The 16,572-nt window shown below is 43.3% G+C and overlaps 1 protein-coding gene across 4 annotated transcripts in view; it reads right to left on the reverse strand.

The window, feature by feature from the left end:
• Positions 1 to 825: 825 nt before the first annotated feature.
• PDZRN3 (PDZ domain containing ring finger 3) overlaps positions 826 to 16,572 on the reverse strand; it is a 217,654-nt gene continuing 201,907 nt past the window's right edge. For all 4 annotated transcript variants that reach the window (XM_077276247.1, XM_077276246.1, XM_077276245.1 and 1 more), the window contains 5 exons: positions 10,330 to 10,428; positions 9,234 to 9,296; positions 8,947 to 9,045; positions 7,826 to 7,942; positions 826 to 6,435 (listed from right to left, as the gene is read on the reverse strand). In XM_077276247.1, the coding sequence (XP_077132362.1) occupies positions 4,900 to 6,435; positions 7,826 to 7,942; positions 8,947 to 9,045; positions 9,234 to 9,296; positions 10,330 to 10,428 (1,914 nt within the window). In that variant the 3' untranslated portion in view covers positions 826 to 4,899. The remainder of the gene's footprint in view (positions 6,436 to 7,825; positions 7,943 to 8,946; positions 9,046 to 9,233; positions 9,297 to 10,329; positions 10,429 to 16,572) is intronic.

A 16,572-nucleotide genomic window follows, 5' to 3' on the forward strand; every position in this document is an offset into this window, starting at 1 on the left:
GCTGCATGTAGTGACTCCTAGGACAAAAACTGCAAAAGCTGTTAATGGGGTTGTCTAACTTTCCAACAAATAAAAAAGTACTCTAATTATGTTTGATAAAAGTATTAAAACTTATTTTTTACCCTTAAAACTTTTTTCACCCTAGCCATTTCCAGATTTGGGGTCATTTCTGTACACTACAATACCCATGATGCAACTGTACAGAGCCAGTCAGCTTTGTACATTCCTCCTTTGAAGCAGTGTAATCCCTTTTTGGGATTCCTCTCTCTAGTCTTAATCCCTCCCATATAGGGAGTATATATAGTAGATCATAGTCGTGCTCAGAAACAGGTAGAAATGAGCTGGTCCCTATAAAGGGATGTTCTTCATGAAGTTGCATTCCATGGAGAGAGAAAGTAGGATGCAAAACGTTATCAACTCCTGTTCTATGTGACAGGCTACCTGCCCCCTGCAAAAACAATGCCACTTTTTGTTAATAGTAAGTGCCTTGAATCCTCTTCTGAGGATTGGGAAGTAAGAACCCCCTTTAAGGAATCAAGCAAGAAACCCCTTTAAGGAAAAATGTTGGTATCGCAAACAACTTTTTCCCACCCTTTTAAGAAAACTCTATAATCATAAAAAAAATGCAGCCAGTTTATCTCAAATTTGACTTATGTCTTCTGGCACCGTAAGGGGCACTAAAAGCAGTCCATAGAATCCCACATTTACAAAGAACATGAAGATCTGCTCTGCGGTCACCGAATACATTCCATGACTATAGCTAGACAAAAGCCCAGTTTACCTCCAGAAACACAGCAAAAAGAAAAAAATTCAACAATTGTAGACTTTAGTGGATACAAAACAATAATTTATTTTCTTACATTGCCTTGTTTGCAACCATCTGCGATTTTATGAAATTACATTTTTTTTTATTTCAGTACAAATCCTGAAAAAAAAAAAATTACACATTGCGACTCGTCCTTGTCAATGGTCAAGAAGGAGGCAAAATAACAAGAATATTTCTTATAAAATCTCATTCTTGATAAGAATCGACACATAACATTGTTGTGTCTACGGTAGACTGCTGGCTTACATTGTACGAGAGATATCTTTTCATGGTAGATAGATATGGATAAATAAAGGTCGGCTATATAAAACACAACAGCAAAGTAATATCACAAAATACAGTTTTATAAAATATCAGTTTTATATTGGCAGTTGCGTCTGTGTCTTCAGGCAAGAAAAAGCTTGTGTTTATTACAAGTTAAGGTTAAAATGTATTACATTTGTAATAAAGGATTATTTGGCAATCACGGGTTTAATAACAATGTCATGGACAATATGCACTTGGTATATAAAGAAATCCTGCTAAGCCAGACCTGGCTCCGGCTTCAATTCAACCATTGATTACCATTAAAGTAAAACAACACCTTTACTTTATATTAGTTATCTCTTTTCTCACCCATTTTTTATTTTTTGCTTACTCTGCATTGTGTTGATGTGTGGAAGCCATCAACAAGCATGCTATTTACTAAACATGGAACTATTAGTTGTTTCTTCTTCTCAATACTCTGAGTACACAAGGGTGAATGGTTACAAATGAGCTGCAGTTCATTTACATCTTATAACCTCTAAAGCAGCGATTCTCCAGGAAACCCCAACATGTCATGAATTGTGGACATCTTATAGAAAGAATCTGTGGCAATGTTTGGTGCTTTGCTAATAATCCATCACCTGTGCAATACTAAGAAAATCCTGAAAACATGGCCTGTTAGGGGGTACTGAGGAATGGAGCTGAGAATCACTGCTCAAGAGCAAGGGTGCACAACCTGTGACCCGATGGACCGATACAGCCCTCTATGTGATTGTTCGGTGGCTGCTCACATGTATTCTCCATGTCGGAGCAGAGCACAGTGATAAAGAAGAGACATGTAAGCATTTTGCACTGTGTGGCTGCCAGTAACTGAGAAACTATATGGCTGGTCCAGCTATGGTGGGGTTCTGTGCGACTGGAACAGTTCTGGTGGTGCACTGTGGCTGTCACAGCTATGGTGTGGCTGGCACAATAATGGTAGAACACTATGCTTTTTAAACTTCTGGTACTGTGTACATGGTAGTTTTGGTGTGACATTGTGTGGCTGGCACAGCTATGGCCGAGTACTCTGTGACATTTAGAGTGTGGCACTATAGCTGGCCCAGGTATGATGGGGTACATTGTGGATGGCGGAGATATGGTGGAGCACTGTGTGGATGGCAGAGTTATGGTGAAGCACTGTGTGGATGGCAGAGTTATGGTGGAGCACTGTGTGGATTGCAGAGTTATGGTGGAGCACTGTGTGGATGGCAGAGTTATGGTGGAGCACTGTGTGGATTGCAGAGTTATGGTGGAACACTGTGTGGATGGCAGAGTTATGGTGGAGCACTGTGTGGATGTCAGAGTTATGGTGGAGCACTGTGTGGATGGCAGAGTTATGGTGAAGAACTGTGTGGGTGGTAGAGTTATGGTGAAGCACTGTGTGGATGGCAGAGTTATGGTGAAGCACTGTGTGGATGTCAGAGTTATGGTGGAGCACTGTGTGGATGTCCAAGTTATGGTGGAGCACTGTGTGGATGTCAGAGTTATGGTGGAGCACTGTGTGGATGTCAGTTATGGTGGAGCACTGTGTGGATGTCAGAGTTATGGTGGAGCACTGTGTGGATGTCAGAGTTATGGTGGAGCACTGTGTGGATGGCAGAGTTATGGTGAAGCACTGTGTGGATGGCAGAGTTATGGTGGAGCACTGTGTGGATGGCAGAGTTATGGTGAAGCACTGTGTGGATGGCAGAGTTATGGTGGAGCACTGTGTGGGTGGTAGAGCACTGTGTGGATGTCAGAGTTATGGTGGAGCACTGTGTGGATGGCAGAGTTATGGTGGAGCACTATGTGGGTGGTAGAGTTATGGTGAAGCACTGTGTGGATTGTAGAGTTATGGTGGGGCACTGTGTGGATTGTTGAGTTATGGTGGAGCACTGTGTGGATGGCAGAGTTATGGTGGAGCACTGTGTGGATTGTAGAGTTATGGTGGGGCACTGTGAGTTTTGTAGACTTATGGTGGGGCACTGTGTGGATTGTAGAGTTATGGTGGGGCACTGTGTGGATTGTAGAGTTATGGTGGGGCACTGTGTGGATTGTAGAGTTATGGTGGGGCACTGTGAGGATTGTAGAGTTATGGTGGTGCACTGTGTGGATTGTAGAGTTATGGTGGAGCACTGTGTGGATTGTAGAGTTATGGTGGAGCACTGTGTGGATGGTATAGTTATGGTGGGGCACTGTGTGGATGGTATAGTTATGGTGGGGCACTGTCTGAGTGGTAGAGTTATGGTGAGGCACTGTGTGGATGGTATAGTTATGGTGGGGCACTGTGTAGGTGGTAGAGTTATGGTGGGGCACTGTGTGGGTGGTAGAGTTATGGTGGGGCACTGTGTGAGTGGTAGAGTTATGTTGAGGCACTGTGTGGATGGTATAGTTATGGTGGGGCACTGTCTGAGTGGTAGAGTTATGGTGAGGCACTGTGTGGATTGTAGAGTTATGGTGGAGCACTGTGTGGATTGTAGAGTTATGGTGGAGCACTGTGTGGATGGTATAGTTATGGTGGGGCACTGTGTGGATGGTATAGTTATGGTGGGGCACTGTCTGAGTGGTAGAGTTATGGTGAGGCACTGTGTGGATGGTATAGTTATGGTGGGGCACTGTGTAGGTGGTAGAGTTATGGTGGGGCACTGTGTGGGTGGTAGAGTTATGGTGGGGCACTGTGTGAGTGGTAGAGTTATGTTGAGGCACTGTGTGGATGGTATAGTTATGGTGGGGCACTGTGTGGGTGGTAGAGTTATGGTGGGGCACTGTGTGGATGGTATAGTTATGGTGGGGCACTGTGTGGATGGTATAGTTATGGTGGGGCACTGTGTGGATGGTATAGTTATGGTGGGGCACTGTGTGGATGGTATAGTTATGGTGGGGCACTGTGTGGATGGTATAGTTATGGTGGGGCACTGTGTGGGTGGTAAAGTTATGGTGGGGCACTCTGTGGATGGTAGAATTGAGGCTGTCCATTTAGTACTTTGTCGTCTGTTTCCATGTCTTACATAAGTTACAATGATAAGAGTTGCTCACAGGTCCGGTTTCCCCCTCACTTGGGAACTGTATAGGGGAGCAGAGGGCCTACCGATTATGCAAAAGTCTCAGCAGAACAGGAGTTCCTAATAATCAGACATTTATGGCAAATACAGGTGTCCTACCATAAAAATATCAGATGCAAACTGCAGTCAAATGTGACTTTTGGTTCCGGAAACAGAAAATGTTCTGCACCCATGATCTAGTGCCAATTTCACTTGTACCCAAGACAATCTGGATTATTAACGTCAATTTTTGAGAACGTAGTTAGTTTTTGATCACAATGCCTCTTCCTTTTTATAATGAAGACAACCTGATGGGAAAAAAACACCTGATATTGCCTGGATAATTTCAATTAACGGGTGTCTGGGTTATTAATCACAGCTGATACAATGCACCCTTGTGTACTCAAGGTACTAAGTAGAGACTAATCCCAAAATCAGATCCATTATCAGCTTCTGACCTGCTTGTTTCCATTTCCCTCTGTATGTTAAAAAAGTAAACATGCTGATAAAAATACATTATAAAGATGTCTGGTTTGACCTTGTTTATCAAAGGCAGAGCTACACTTTAATGATTGAGCGGTGTTTCGGTTATATACATAAGTAAAATTGTAAAATGTCATAGAAAAGATGAAAAAAAAAAAACTATTAACAGTGACTGTAATTATCTTATATTTACAAAACAAGAACATATCTGCCACATTGAACGAGGCGGGGAATTCTACCACAGTGGTAGTTTGTTATATACAAAACATTCATCTAGACAATTTATACAGTTGTGACTGACAGCAGGGAGTTGTAGACCCTCGTCCCATCGGGAGACCTCGCCCCGTGGGTTAACAGTTCTTGTATCGTCATCCAGTTGTCAAAAATCTTTTTGTTGCGCTTCTTCATCATCTTTTTGTGACTGAGGTCGATGATGCTGACCTCCTTGCTGTCGTCGGTGGTCTGTTTCTCCTTCAGACACTCCAGCCTACTTTGCATCATGAACTCTCTTCTTTTCCTCTGCTCCGAGGCTTTGCGGAGATGTTGCTTCCGTTCTTCCTTGCTCCAATAACGTCCCATTTTCATCTCGCTGATGGCGTCGTCGTCCGTCGTCATGCCGCTCCTCTCTTCCTTGATCTTTATGGCGCGTTCTCTCAACAACTTGTCCCGGACGGGCCGTTTCGTGATGTAACGCGTCCCGTCGCTCCGCACCTTCACTTTCCATTCCATCCTGGGTTCTGCCGTATTCTGCAGGTCTTTGCACATACTGACCAAACTCATCTGGCTCTGGGCGTACTCTACCGCCGATTTCTGTTGGATCAGCTGCATGTAACTTTGATAGTGCTGCGCGTGGGCAGGGATGTGGGCATGTTTATAGGGTGAGTGCCGGTACTGAGTAGCAAATGAGTTTGGCTTTTCCGAGAGGCTTTTGCCAACCTCGTTGACTTTTTTGTCTTTAACTTCTGTGGATTTGCTCGAGTCAGAGTCCTTGGCTGATTGGAGGTGTCTGGCCGGGCTGGACTCTCGACTCTCTCCGCTTGATCTCAAGTTCTTCTGGGTTGCACTGTAAACGGCACTACCTGCTGCCCCTTCGACACTCGGACAGTTGGCAGCGTCGGCCGTCCTACGCAATGAGTTGTCGGGGGAGATTTCTAAAGTTAGCGGGGTGCTCCGACAGCTTTCCCCGGTGTTGTAGGCACTTGAGCTGTCCTTATCTGACTTTTCGGGCAGTTCGGTGATATCGGAAAGTTCATGTCGGCGGACGTCAATACTAGTGTTGTAATTCCGGAAGCCGCTATTGTGTAACATCCAAGACTCTCGGTATTGCTCTTTTAGCTGTTGCATCTTGTGCGCCCGTACAATGTTCAGACACTCGAGCTCGATGCTGTGCAACTCTTCGTTCAGCATCTCCAGTTCCCGGTCTACACTTTCTTGGTCGCTCCGGTTGGTGTCCAAGGTGCTGGTTTGGTAATATCTACTTCGTTGGTTGGAGCTTTGCACCTGGCACTTGAGTTCGAGCAGCTCTCGGAATCTTTCGCACTCGTCCATGGGGATGCCCAAGAAGTCGGCGTCCGTGCAGTCTGCGGAGATGAAGGACTCGTTGCTGAACTGCATGTCTCCGCTGCCCAACGTGTCCTGACTGTACATGAGTTTTTTCTGGCTGCCAAGCGTATTGGAAGACGTGGTGTGATCATCCTGCTCTGAGCTCTCGTCGTTGCGAGTGCTTTCGTCCGTGCGCCCCACGCCACTGTCTTTCTCGATCTGGTTGGATAAAATTGTTGCTGTGTCTGTCGTTCCTCCATCTTCCTCAAGTTTTTTCTGAAAATGCAAAAAAAAAAAATAGTTTTGAAAAATTTGGCTAAATAATATTATATAATTATGCCCTCAGAGCACTTGTAAAAACAAACAGCATGCCAGAAAAAAGTAGACAATTCCCTGAAAAATCCATAATATTATTATTATGGTTCCTCTTAGGCACAGGTGTGATCCACGTAGATCCAAAAATATGGTAGAGGGTGGATGTACTCTGCTGGTCAAATCTTAGAAGACTGCAGGAAGTGTGAATATGGCTCAGGCTGTAGCCACAGTTTCAGCTTTTCAGGTTACAGCTTATGAGACAACCCGCAAAAAACAGCGCCTCTCTTATCCACAGGCCACATCTGGTATTGCATCTCAATGTCTTTTTCACACAGGCTTTTATTTTCAGTGCCTAACCTTGGAGTCACATAAAACTGCATAGGAGCTGTATGCGCAAAACGGATGGAGACTTTACAAATTCATAGTAAAATGCATGTATTTTAGGCTTCTAGACTTTTCAACTTGGCCTGATATGAACCTTAGTCATATTATGACATCAATTGATTTTAATTCTTTTAAAGGGGCTGTACAGAATTCTAAAAAGATAGCTGATTTCTTTAAAAAAAAACAAAACAAAACCAAAAAAAACAGCGGCGCCCCTACAGGTTGTGTGTGATATTGCATTTGAGCTCCATTGAAGTAAATAGACCTATGGTGTAATACCACATGCAACCTGCAGACAGGGGTAGCACTGTTTCAGAAAGAATACAATAATGTTTTATCAATCCTGTAATATCAAATGCGATCTGAAAACAGGCGTTACGCTTTTCTTTTTTCTTTTTTAAAGAAAGCAGCAATGTTTTATCAACCCCTTGATCTGCAGTGCTAGATCCGGCCTATAGATAAGAGTGGCGCTGATTCTAACAGAATCTCATACTAGCCCTTTAAATACTCCCTGATCTGCACCATTTTTCTGATTTCTAGTAGCAGTCTGTGTCTTTTCTAAAAAAAAAAAAAATATATATATATATATATATATATATATATATATATATATAAATATTCTCACTTTATTAAATGACTAGAACTTTTTGGAAATCAGATGAAAAAAAAAAAAAAAAAAAATACAATTTCTATTAGAAATATCAGAAATCTCTCCGGCTGTCGGATCTTTCTGAGCTGTCAGTCCGGTTATCTTAAGCGCATCCGGCAAAAATAATGCAATGTTTTCACATCAAAATTTATCATCTTCTCCCCCGTGGGCCTTTAATATAAAAATGGTGACAATTCCTCCCCTCCCCCGCCGCTCATAACCTCGTCTATTCATTACGGTGGCTGGTTAGTTTAATCCGTTTAATGGAAAGCCGGGGGATCGGAATATCAGATCGGACGCGAGATGCTGACGGACTACCTGCTGGAGCATGCTGGCTGTAAATTGCATTGCTTGGTGGTGTTGTTCCTCCAACATGTCCATGTGCAAATCATCCAGAAAATCATTTCTGTCATCGTCCATCCATCCTTCATCCAGCTGGGAAGCAGAAGAAGAGATGACACCAAAGAGTGTTAATAAAGGGAACGATACCGGAGGCAAAAAAAAAAAACCCCAAAAAAACTCAGCCCTTCCCTATTAGAATACCAATCCGGAATTTTTAAAACAGACTTCCAGACTGTACGGGATTACAGATTAAAGAACCTAATGGTTTTGTATTGTAAACATTCCAGACTATCAACATTTTTCCAGATTATCGGAATTTTGTGTCATCTAGCCTATTATCTGCATGTGCTTTGTTCTCCTACGCTGTCACCGTGCCTAATTTGTTTTCCTAAAAACCGACAGCACAGTGGGATCATGCATTTCAGAAAGGGCGTTTAGACATTTGCAACTACTTTTATTATTCCAATGCATCAAAAGTGTAAAAAAGAAAAAAAAAACAGCAACTTTGTTACTAATCTTCATTGAAAACAATGTGGGTTTTAATGTGTTTTTATGCTTTCTCTGTACCCTGACTACATTTGTTTGTAGTCTGTTACCATGGAGACGCATAGTGTAGTGTAGGAGCTGTGTACACAGAATGCAGAAAGATTTCTGATTAAAGAAACGTTACTTTGTTTCTTAGTTTAGATACAATGGAGCAATAATCCGTGTGATGTGGCTGCCTCTTTGCTTTTGATTTGTCCTCCTCACCACAGCTGGCACTTTATGGAGCGGGCTCAGCTCACAGCGGATGCGCCCAGGTGAGATATAGACCGAGTGGACCCCCTAGTCATGAGGATGGCAAGCCTTGTCCAGATTCGCCTGGTGCTGATGCTAGCCTAGGCAATCTAATAAACAAAATTGCAAAAGTATGCACGCCCTGAGCAGTGGGGTGCGTTTCCACTCTTCCGTTTACACTAACAGACAAAGACCTTGGAGGGAAGTGAATAATTGCCAGGACGAGAGAATCGGATCTTCACTTGTGAGACCTATCCATGGGGATGTCTATCTTTGGAAAATCCCTTTAATTTTTTTTATTTTTCGCAAGTGCTTCCTACCTGTAGTTCTGGCCTCGCCACCAATAGGAAAACATTTGTGTCTTCACTTGTGAGGAGGGCGACTGCTTCTTCGTGGTTGTGAACGTCGATCCCGTTAATCTAGAAAGCAAGACAGAAAAACTCAGAATCTAAAAAGGAGGAAAAATCGACCTGTCCATTCACTGACAGCAAGCAGTGATCGTGAAAATGGTGATAAATTAAAATGCTAAGGGAAAATATATTGGAAAGTTGCAAAATGGGAGAGACCGACCCACTAACCGATCCCATCGTGTGATCTGTGGTCTCACCTGTATGATCCGATCACCCTCTCTGATCCGTCCATCTTTAGCAGCAATGCTATTGGGGTCAATCTATAAGGAATAAACACATGGGGCAAAGGGTAAGATAACGTGACTCATGTTGGCGCCCCCATCCCCAGAACCCATCATCTGGGGCACACACCTCACCAGCCCCCCCATAGCTATGCCCCTGCCCAATTCCATCTTATATGATCGCTTCAGTAAAACATTCCGGAATCTGAGAAAGTTGGGTGACGACACACGTAGGAGGAGTAATGGCAGCCGTATTGGTTGCCACCCAGCTTTCCCAGGAACAGATCTAATTAAAGGGGTAACATTGGTCACCTATGCTCAGGAAGCGGTCAGCTGGAACCTCATTGATCTCGCAAATGAGGATTTGACAGTCCCGTCAGAGCATGCGGTATTGCGAATTCGCGGCCAACATTCCGGTTACGGTAGTGCGCATGCGTGACCATTCTACTCCATGCTACTTTTGCGCATTACTGTTCCCATAGAAGTGAATGTTCCATTCTCACAGGGGACCCCTGTCATATATTAATAATGTTGCTTATGTGACAACCCCTTAATTATGTTTTGATTTTGGGGGGGTCGCTTAAACAAATTACCGCCCCTCCTGTCCATGGATTAGGTTTGGAAACAAACCTCAGACCCATTGAAATGAATGAAGCCGCGCTGCAATACCAGTAACACCCCGTGTAATGGGGGGCCTTTTTATTAACCCCAGGATTGTCTCAGAAACAGCGCCACTTTTATCCATGGGCAATATCTGGTATTGCAGCTCAGCGCCATTGAAGTGAATGGACGTGACCTGCAATACCAGCAACTTCCTATAGACAAGAGTGGCGCTGTTTTTGAAAAAATCCTAGATAAAAAGCTTTAGTTACCCAGTATAGGATTTTGCCCAAGATGCTGGAATTAGGGTGCTCTTTGATCCCCTCTTTCATGTATGAATATGATACAAGCAGGTTTAAAGAATATTATTATGAGATTTTATGATAATGGTGCCAAGAAGACGAGCGTCGCCCCCGGCAGTGACGATAAGCGTCACCCGATACCACTCATTACTGTAATCCCCCGGTCTTACCTCGCTGACATAAATCCCCATGTCGTCCTCGTCATCCGTCCTGTAGCACACCGTCAGGCCCAGCTTATCCTGGCTGTTCAGTCTGTACAGGTCTATCTCCTAAGACAGGGACAAGTGCAGCAGAGATGAGTTTGCCAGAAGTAGAAGGGCTGTGTATTACAGGTGAAGCAGAGCTGAGTGTGTCACAGGCAGCAGGAATGGATTTTTCACATGATATAGGACTTATTTTATCAAATTCAGCAGAGATGAGTTTGTCAGACAATGCAAACCTGAGAGTTTCTTTTACATATAGAGAAGATGTGTTTTTGTATGTAGCAGAGCGGAGTTGATTTTTTTTCAGACGGTGCCGTGCGTCATCTGTCAGATAATGCCGAGCTAAATCTCCGGTAATGCAAAGCTGAGGTTTTTAGATTTAGGGTTGCTCAGTTTGCCTGAATGCGTATTTCACAAGAGACATAGCTGAATATGAGGTATATAGCAGAGCTGAGTTTCTATGGTAAAGAGATGAGTTTGCCAGATAATGAAGAGCAGTTTTGTGTTTATTTTTTGGTTGTAGGAGAGGTGAGCTTTTCATACAGTGAGTGTCACTTGGAACATCCGACGGTTCCCATATTTTATCTGTAGTTTTGCGTAGTCAACTGAACACATTATCTGACCTCGCGAGCAACAAACAATGCAGCTAGAGCTGGTACAAGCGGCAATCAGAATTATTCACTTATTGATGACAAGTGTCGTTAGTGCTTCCTGAAGCCTTTCTGGCTGTTATGACCTGCTGCACACGTGATAGACAGCCAGACATCAGCCTCTGATGATGATGACTCATTGATGCCTACAATGCAGTTTGGCGGTGGCTCACTCATGCTTAAAATGAAGTTTGGCGGTGACTCGTTAATGTCTACAGTGAAGCATGGTGGTGGCTCATTGATGACTACAGTTAATCATGGTGGTGGCTCAATGATGACTACAGTGAAACATGGTGGTGGTTCATTGGTGACTATAGTTAAGCATGGTGGTGGTTCATTGATGGCTACAGAAAAAATGGCAGCGGCTCATTGATGTCTACAGTAAAGCATGGCGGTGGCTCACTGATGTCTAAAGTGAAACATGGTGGTGGCTCATTGGTGACTACAGTTAAGCATGGTGGTGATTCATTGGCTAACAGTGGCAATGAAGCATGGCGATAGCTCATTGATGACTACAGTTAAGCATGGTGGTAGCTCGTTGATGGCTACAGTGAAACATGGTGGTGGCTCATTGGTGACTACAGTTAAGCATGGTGGTGATTCATTGGCTACAGAAAAACATGGCAGTGGCTCATTGATGTCTAGACTAAAGCATGGTGGTGGCTCAGTAATGACTACAGTGAAATATGGTGATGACTACAATGAAGCGTGGTAGTGGCTCAGTGATGTCTACAATAAAGCATGGCGGTGGCTCAATGATGACTACTGTGAAGTATGGCGGTGACATGGTGATGTCTATAATGATTTATAATTAAGCTTCCTGAAGCCTTTCTGGCTGTTATGACCTGCTGCACACGTGATAGACAGCCAGACATCAGCCTCTGATGATGATGACTCATTGATGCCTAAAATGAAGTTTGGCGGTGACTCGTTAATGTCTACAGTGAAGCATGGTGGTGGCTTAATGATGACTACAATGAAGCATGGTGGTGGCTCCTAGATGACTACAGTGAAGCATAGCATTGGCTCCTTGATGACTATGGTGAAACATGGTGGTAGCTCAGTGACAACTAAAGCAGAGCATGGTGATAACTCATTGATGACTACAGTGAAGCATAGTGGTGGCACATTGATGACTACAGTGAAGCATAGTGGTGGCACATTGATGACTACAGTGAAGCATGGCGGTGGCTCAGTGATGCCTACAGTAAAGCATGGAGGTGGCTAGGTGATGACTACAGTGAAGCATGGCAGTGATTTAGTGACTACAGTGAAGCATGATGGTGGTTCGATGATGTTGACAGTGAAGCATAGCAGGGGCTCAGTGAAGACTACAGAGAAGCATGGTGGAGGCTCGTGAGATGCTCTGGGATTGCTCAGCTTCCTTTGGCACTGAAAACCTGCAGCGTGTGGAAGACAAGATGGATTCAATCAAGTATTAGGAAAACCTAAGAGAAAACATCATGTCTGGTTTGTGGAAACTGAAGCTTTGACATAATTGGACCTTCCAACAACAGAAAGAGCCAGGAACATCTCACAGTGACAGTCCACCAAAGCTTGGTTTCAGGAGAAGTCCTGGAAGAGCAGCCATCGGTGACAACTAACTTGAACCTCATGGAAAAGCTTTGGTGAAACGTGAAGAAGGCTATAGTTGCAAACGTAAGAATATTAGTGACTTGAAAGTCATTGCCCCTGACGTTATGATTCCGCAGGATCGCCGCCAGAAGCCAGTGTCTGACTATGCATCATGTCTGTGGCAGGTCATAACAGCCAGAGGGGTTTTGCTAAATATTAAAGATGCTGTCATGAAGGGGAGCATAATTCTGAGCCCGCAAGAGTCAGTAAAAGTGACATTTTGTGCTTACAGGGAACTTGCCACTCCATTCATGCTGTAAAAACCACAGGCAGAAAGAATCAGAGCCTGGCGGGACAATTGCTTTGATGTTTCTGAGAAAGTATAGTTTAATAAGCTGGGAGATTGGCAGGTGATTGACTGGTGTATTCCATGTGTGTACTTAGCGAAAAACCTGACAATCACCTGAAGCAGTGAAAAAACGTCCATGATTAGTTTCATCTCTTCCAATAATTCTCTGCCGACTTTCCAAACTACATTTTCTCCGATGAGCCAGAGTGTTTCAGAGAAAAATAAGCCTGACTGCCATTGTTGGCCGAGGTACAGGCAGCATGGATCGTGTGACAGGTCCTTGATTCTGAGACACCACTTGTTACATTTGCTGTGTTGAGATATTTACATTGTTCTCGTTTATTATAAACAGCAGAAAGTTTGTAGATTTTGATACTAAACTAATGGGGGTGAATAATTCTGACAAATTCAGCTCTGCTACATATGTGCTCCATTCCCTTGGAGACGTTTCATTCTGCTGATGTCTATCCCAGATCACTTTTCATTTCCCTGGAATATGGCCGTTAGCTTGCTCAGCTCGCAGTGATTTTACATCAGGAGATCGATGTCCTGCGCTCTGGCTCTATTTGTCAATACTGAGCCGTTCTACAAAAACGAGAAAAAAACAAAGACGACGACGTTCTATTGATTTCCTCTGAAAGGAACATTTCCTACAATGTCCGGACTGTGAACGCAGAAAAGCTCGAAAGATGCAGAAATATCATTTGTTCTCTTCTACTGACATGAGGAAAACTAAATGTAATGAGGAGAACGGGGGAGAAAAAGGAATAACAGGAATCTGGGACAAGACTATCACACCTAATAGAGACATTCGTATAATATTTATGATTATATATATATATATATATATATATATATATATATATATATATATATATATATATATATATATATATATATATATGTACACTCACTGGCCACTTTATTAGGTACACCTGTCCAACTTCTTGTTAACACTTAATTTCTAATCAGCCAATCACATGGCGGCAACTCAGTGCATTTAGGCATGTAGACATGGTCAAGACAATCTCCTGCAGTTCAAACCGAGCATCAGTATGGGGAAGAAAGGTGATTTGAGTGCCTTTGAACGTGGCATGGTTGTTGGTGCCAGAAGGGCTGGTCTGAGTATTTCAGAAACTGCTGATCTACTGGGATTTTCACGCACAACCATCTCTAGGGTTTACAGAGAATGGTCCGAAAAAGAAAAAAAATCCAGTGAGCGGCAGATCTGTGGGCGGAAATGCCTTGTTGATGCCAGAGGTCAGAGGAGAATGGGCAGACTGGTTCGAGCTGATAGAAAGGCAACAGTGACTCAAATCGCCACCCGTTACAACCAAGGTAGGCCTAAGAGCATCTCTGAACGCACAGTGCGTCGAACTTTGAGGCAGATGGGCTACAGCAGCAGAAGACCACACCGGGTACCACTCCTTTCAGCTAAGAACAGGAAACTGAGGCTACAATTTGTACAAGCTCATCGAAATTGGACAGTAGAAGATTGGAAAAACGTTGCTTGGTCTGATGAGTCTCGATTTCTGCTGCGACATTCGGATGGTAGGGTCAGAATTTGGCGTAAACAACATGAAAGCATGGATCCATCCTGCCTTGTATGGAGCATCTTTGGGATGTGCAGCCGACAAATCTGCGGCAACTGTGTGATGCCATCATGTCAATATGGACCAAAATCTCTGAGGAATGCTTCCAGCACCTTGTTGAATCTATGCCACGAAGAATTGAGGCAGTTCTGAAGGCAAAAGGGGGTCCAACCCGTTACTAGCATGGTGTACCTAATAAAGTGGCCGGTGAGTGTATATATATATATATGATGAAGCCTAACAGCACTAGTTTCCCTAAAGTGAACGGTGTTTGACAAAGGATCAGCCACTTATGAGCTGAAGCGCTGTCATTTTACATGTGGGCAGATAAATCAACTATTTTTTCTTCTAGAATCTTTGGTGAGATGCCTACATTCCTATTATCTAATAATAAATCCATCCTATATCCATCCATCCACCCATCCTATATCCATCCATCTTTCCTATATCCATCCATCTAACCTATATCGATCCATCTAACCTATATCCATCCATCTTTCCTATATCCATCCATCTAACCTATATCCATCTATCCTATATCCATCCATCTAATCTATATCCATCCATCCTATATCCATCCATCTAACCTATATCCATCCATCTAACCTATATCCATCCATCCTATATCCATGCATCTTTCCTATATCCATCCATCTAACCTATATATCCATCCATCTAACCTATATCCTTCCATCCATCTAACCTATATCCATCCATCTAACCTATATCCATCCATCCTATATTAATCCATCCTATATTCATCCATCCTATATCCATCCATCCTATATCCATCCATGTAACCTATATCCATCCATCTATCCTATATTCTTCCATCCATCTAACCTATATCCATCCATCTAACCTATATCCTTCCATCTAACCTATATCCTTCCATCCATCTAACCTATAGCCATACATCCTATATTAATCCATCCTATATTCATCCATCCTATATCCATCCATCTTATATCCATCCTACATCCATCCATCCTATATTCATCCATCTTATATCCATCCATCCTATATCAATCTATCCATTCAATCTCTCTCTCTCACAGCCCAGTTCTCTGGATACAAACCTCCTTTTTAATCCTGTAATAAGAATTGCTCCCAAATGCAATAATGATAATAATGATATAACATGGCTTAAAGGGCAGTCCCATCAAATAATGTTACTCTATTTGAGCCTTTCACATTGATTGGCGTGGGCCATTATAGTGTAGAACAGACACAGTGCTGTATAAATGCTGTTACATTGAGGGTTCACAAACTTAAGCCGTCGGTACAAGAGATCGCTCAGCCCTTTGGACTGGTTGCGGCTGACCCTGACTTGCAGCGTGCAGTAAAGAGAGGCTCCTCTGTGGCTAACGGGCAATGCACTAACGAGCCTCCGTCAGCCAATTATGGAGGTGGCATTGACGCTGGGCCAGATGTCAGCCCTTCCTCCCACCCATGGACATACGGCACCAGGGTCATTTTAGCTCCCTAATGGGGAAAATATTTAAATGTGACATCTTTGCTAGCGGACACAGGAGCAGCCCCCCTGTTACTTTCTTACATTTTAAAAACGCAAACGGTCTTCTGCCTTTTCGCCCCCGTAATGTCGTCTCTTATTACAAATCAATACGAATTAGCGCCATAGTAAACACGTAATACGATGTGCAAGATGTCACTGAGAAGTAAAACAAACCCAAGTGAATAATTAATGAAAAAAAAATGCGGTTTGACAGCTGCGTTAACTGGCAATGTCTCCCGCCCGGCAGGGGGCGACGCACTTGTGGACTTCAATGACATTAAAGGTCCATTCCTAAAATGCGTTCATAAGATCATGAAAAGTTCTGCGATTTCTGAACATATTTTGTGACTGTAAGCCAGAACATTTCTATTCACTGACAGCAAGGAAGGGATATTTGAATAGCCTGATATATTGAGAAAAGGATTATGAAAACATGGCTGCTTTCTGCCGAAACAGCGCCACACCTGTCCACAAAAAAGTGTACACTTGTGGTCAATAGACTGCAGCTTTCTGCACTGGCTCTTAGGA

Source organism: Ranitomeya variabilis, chromosome 8 (genome assembly GCF_051348905.1).
Source record: "Ranitomeya variabilis isolate aRanVar5 chromosome 8, aRanVar5.hap1, whole genome shotgun sequence".
NCBI lineage: Eukaryota > Metazoa > Chordata > Amphibia > Anura > Dendrobatidae > Ranitomeya > Ranitomeya variabilis.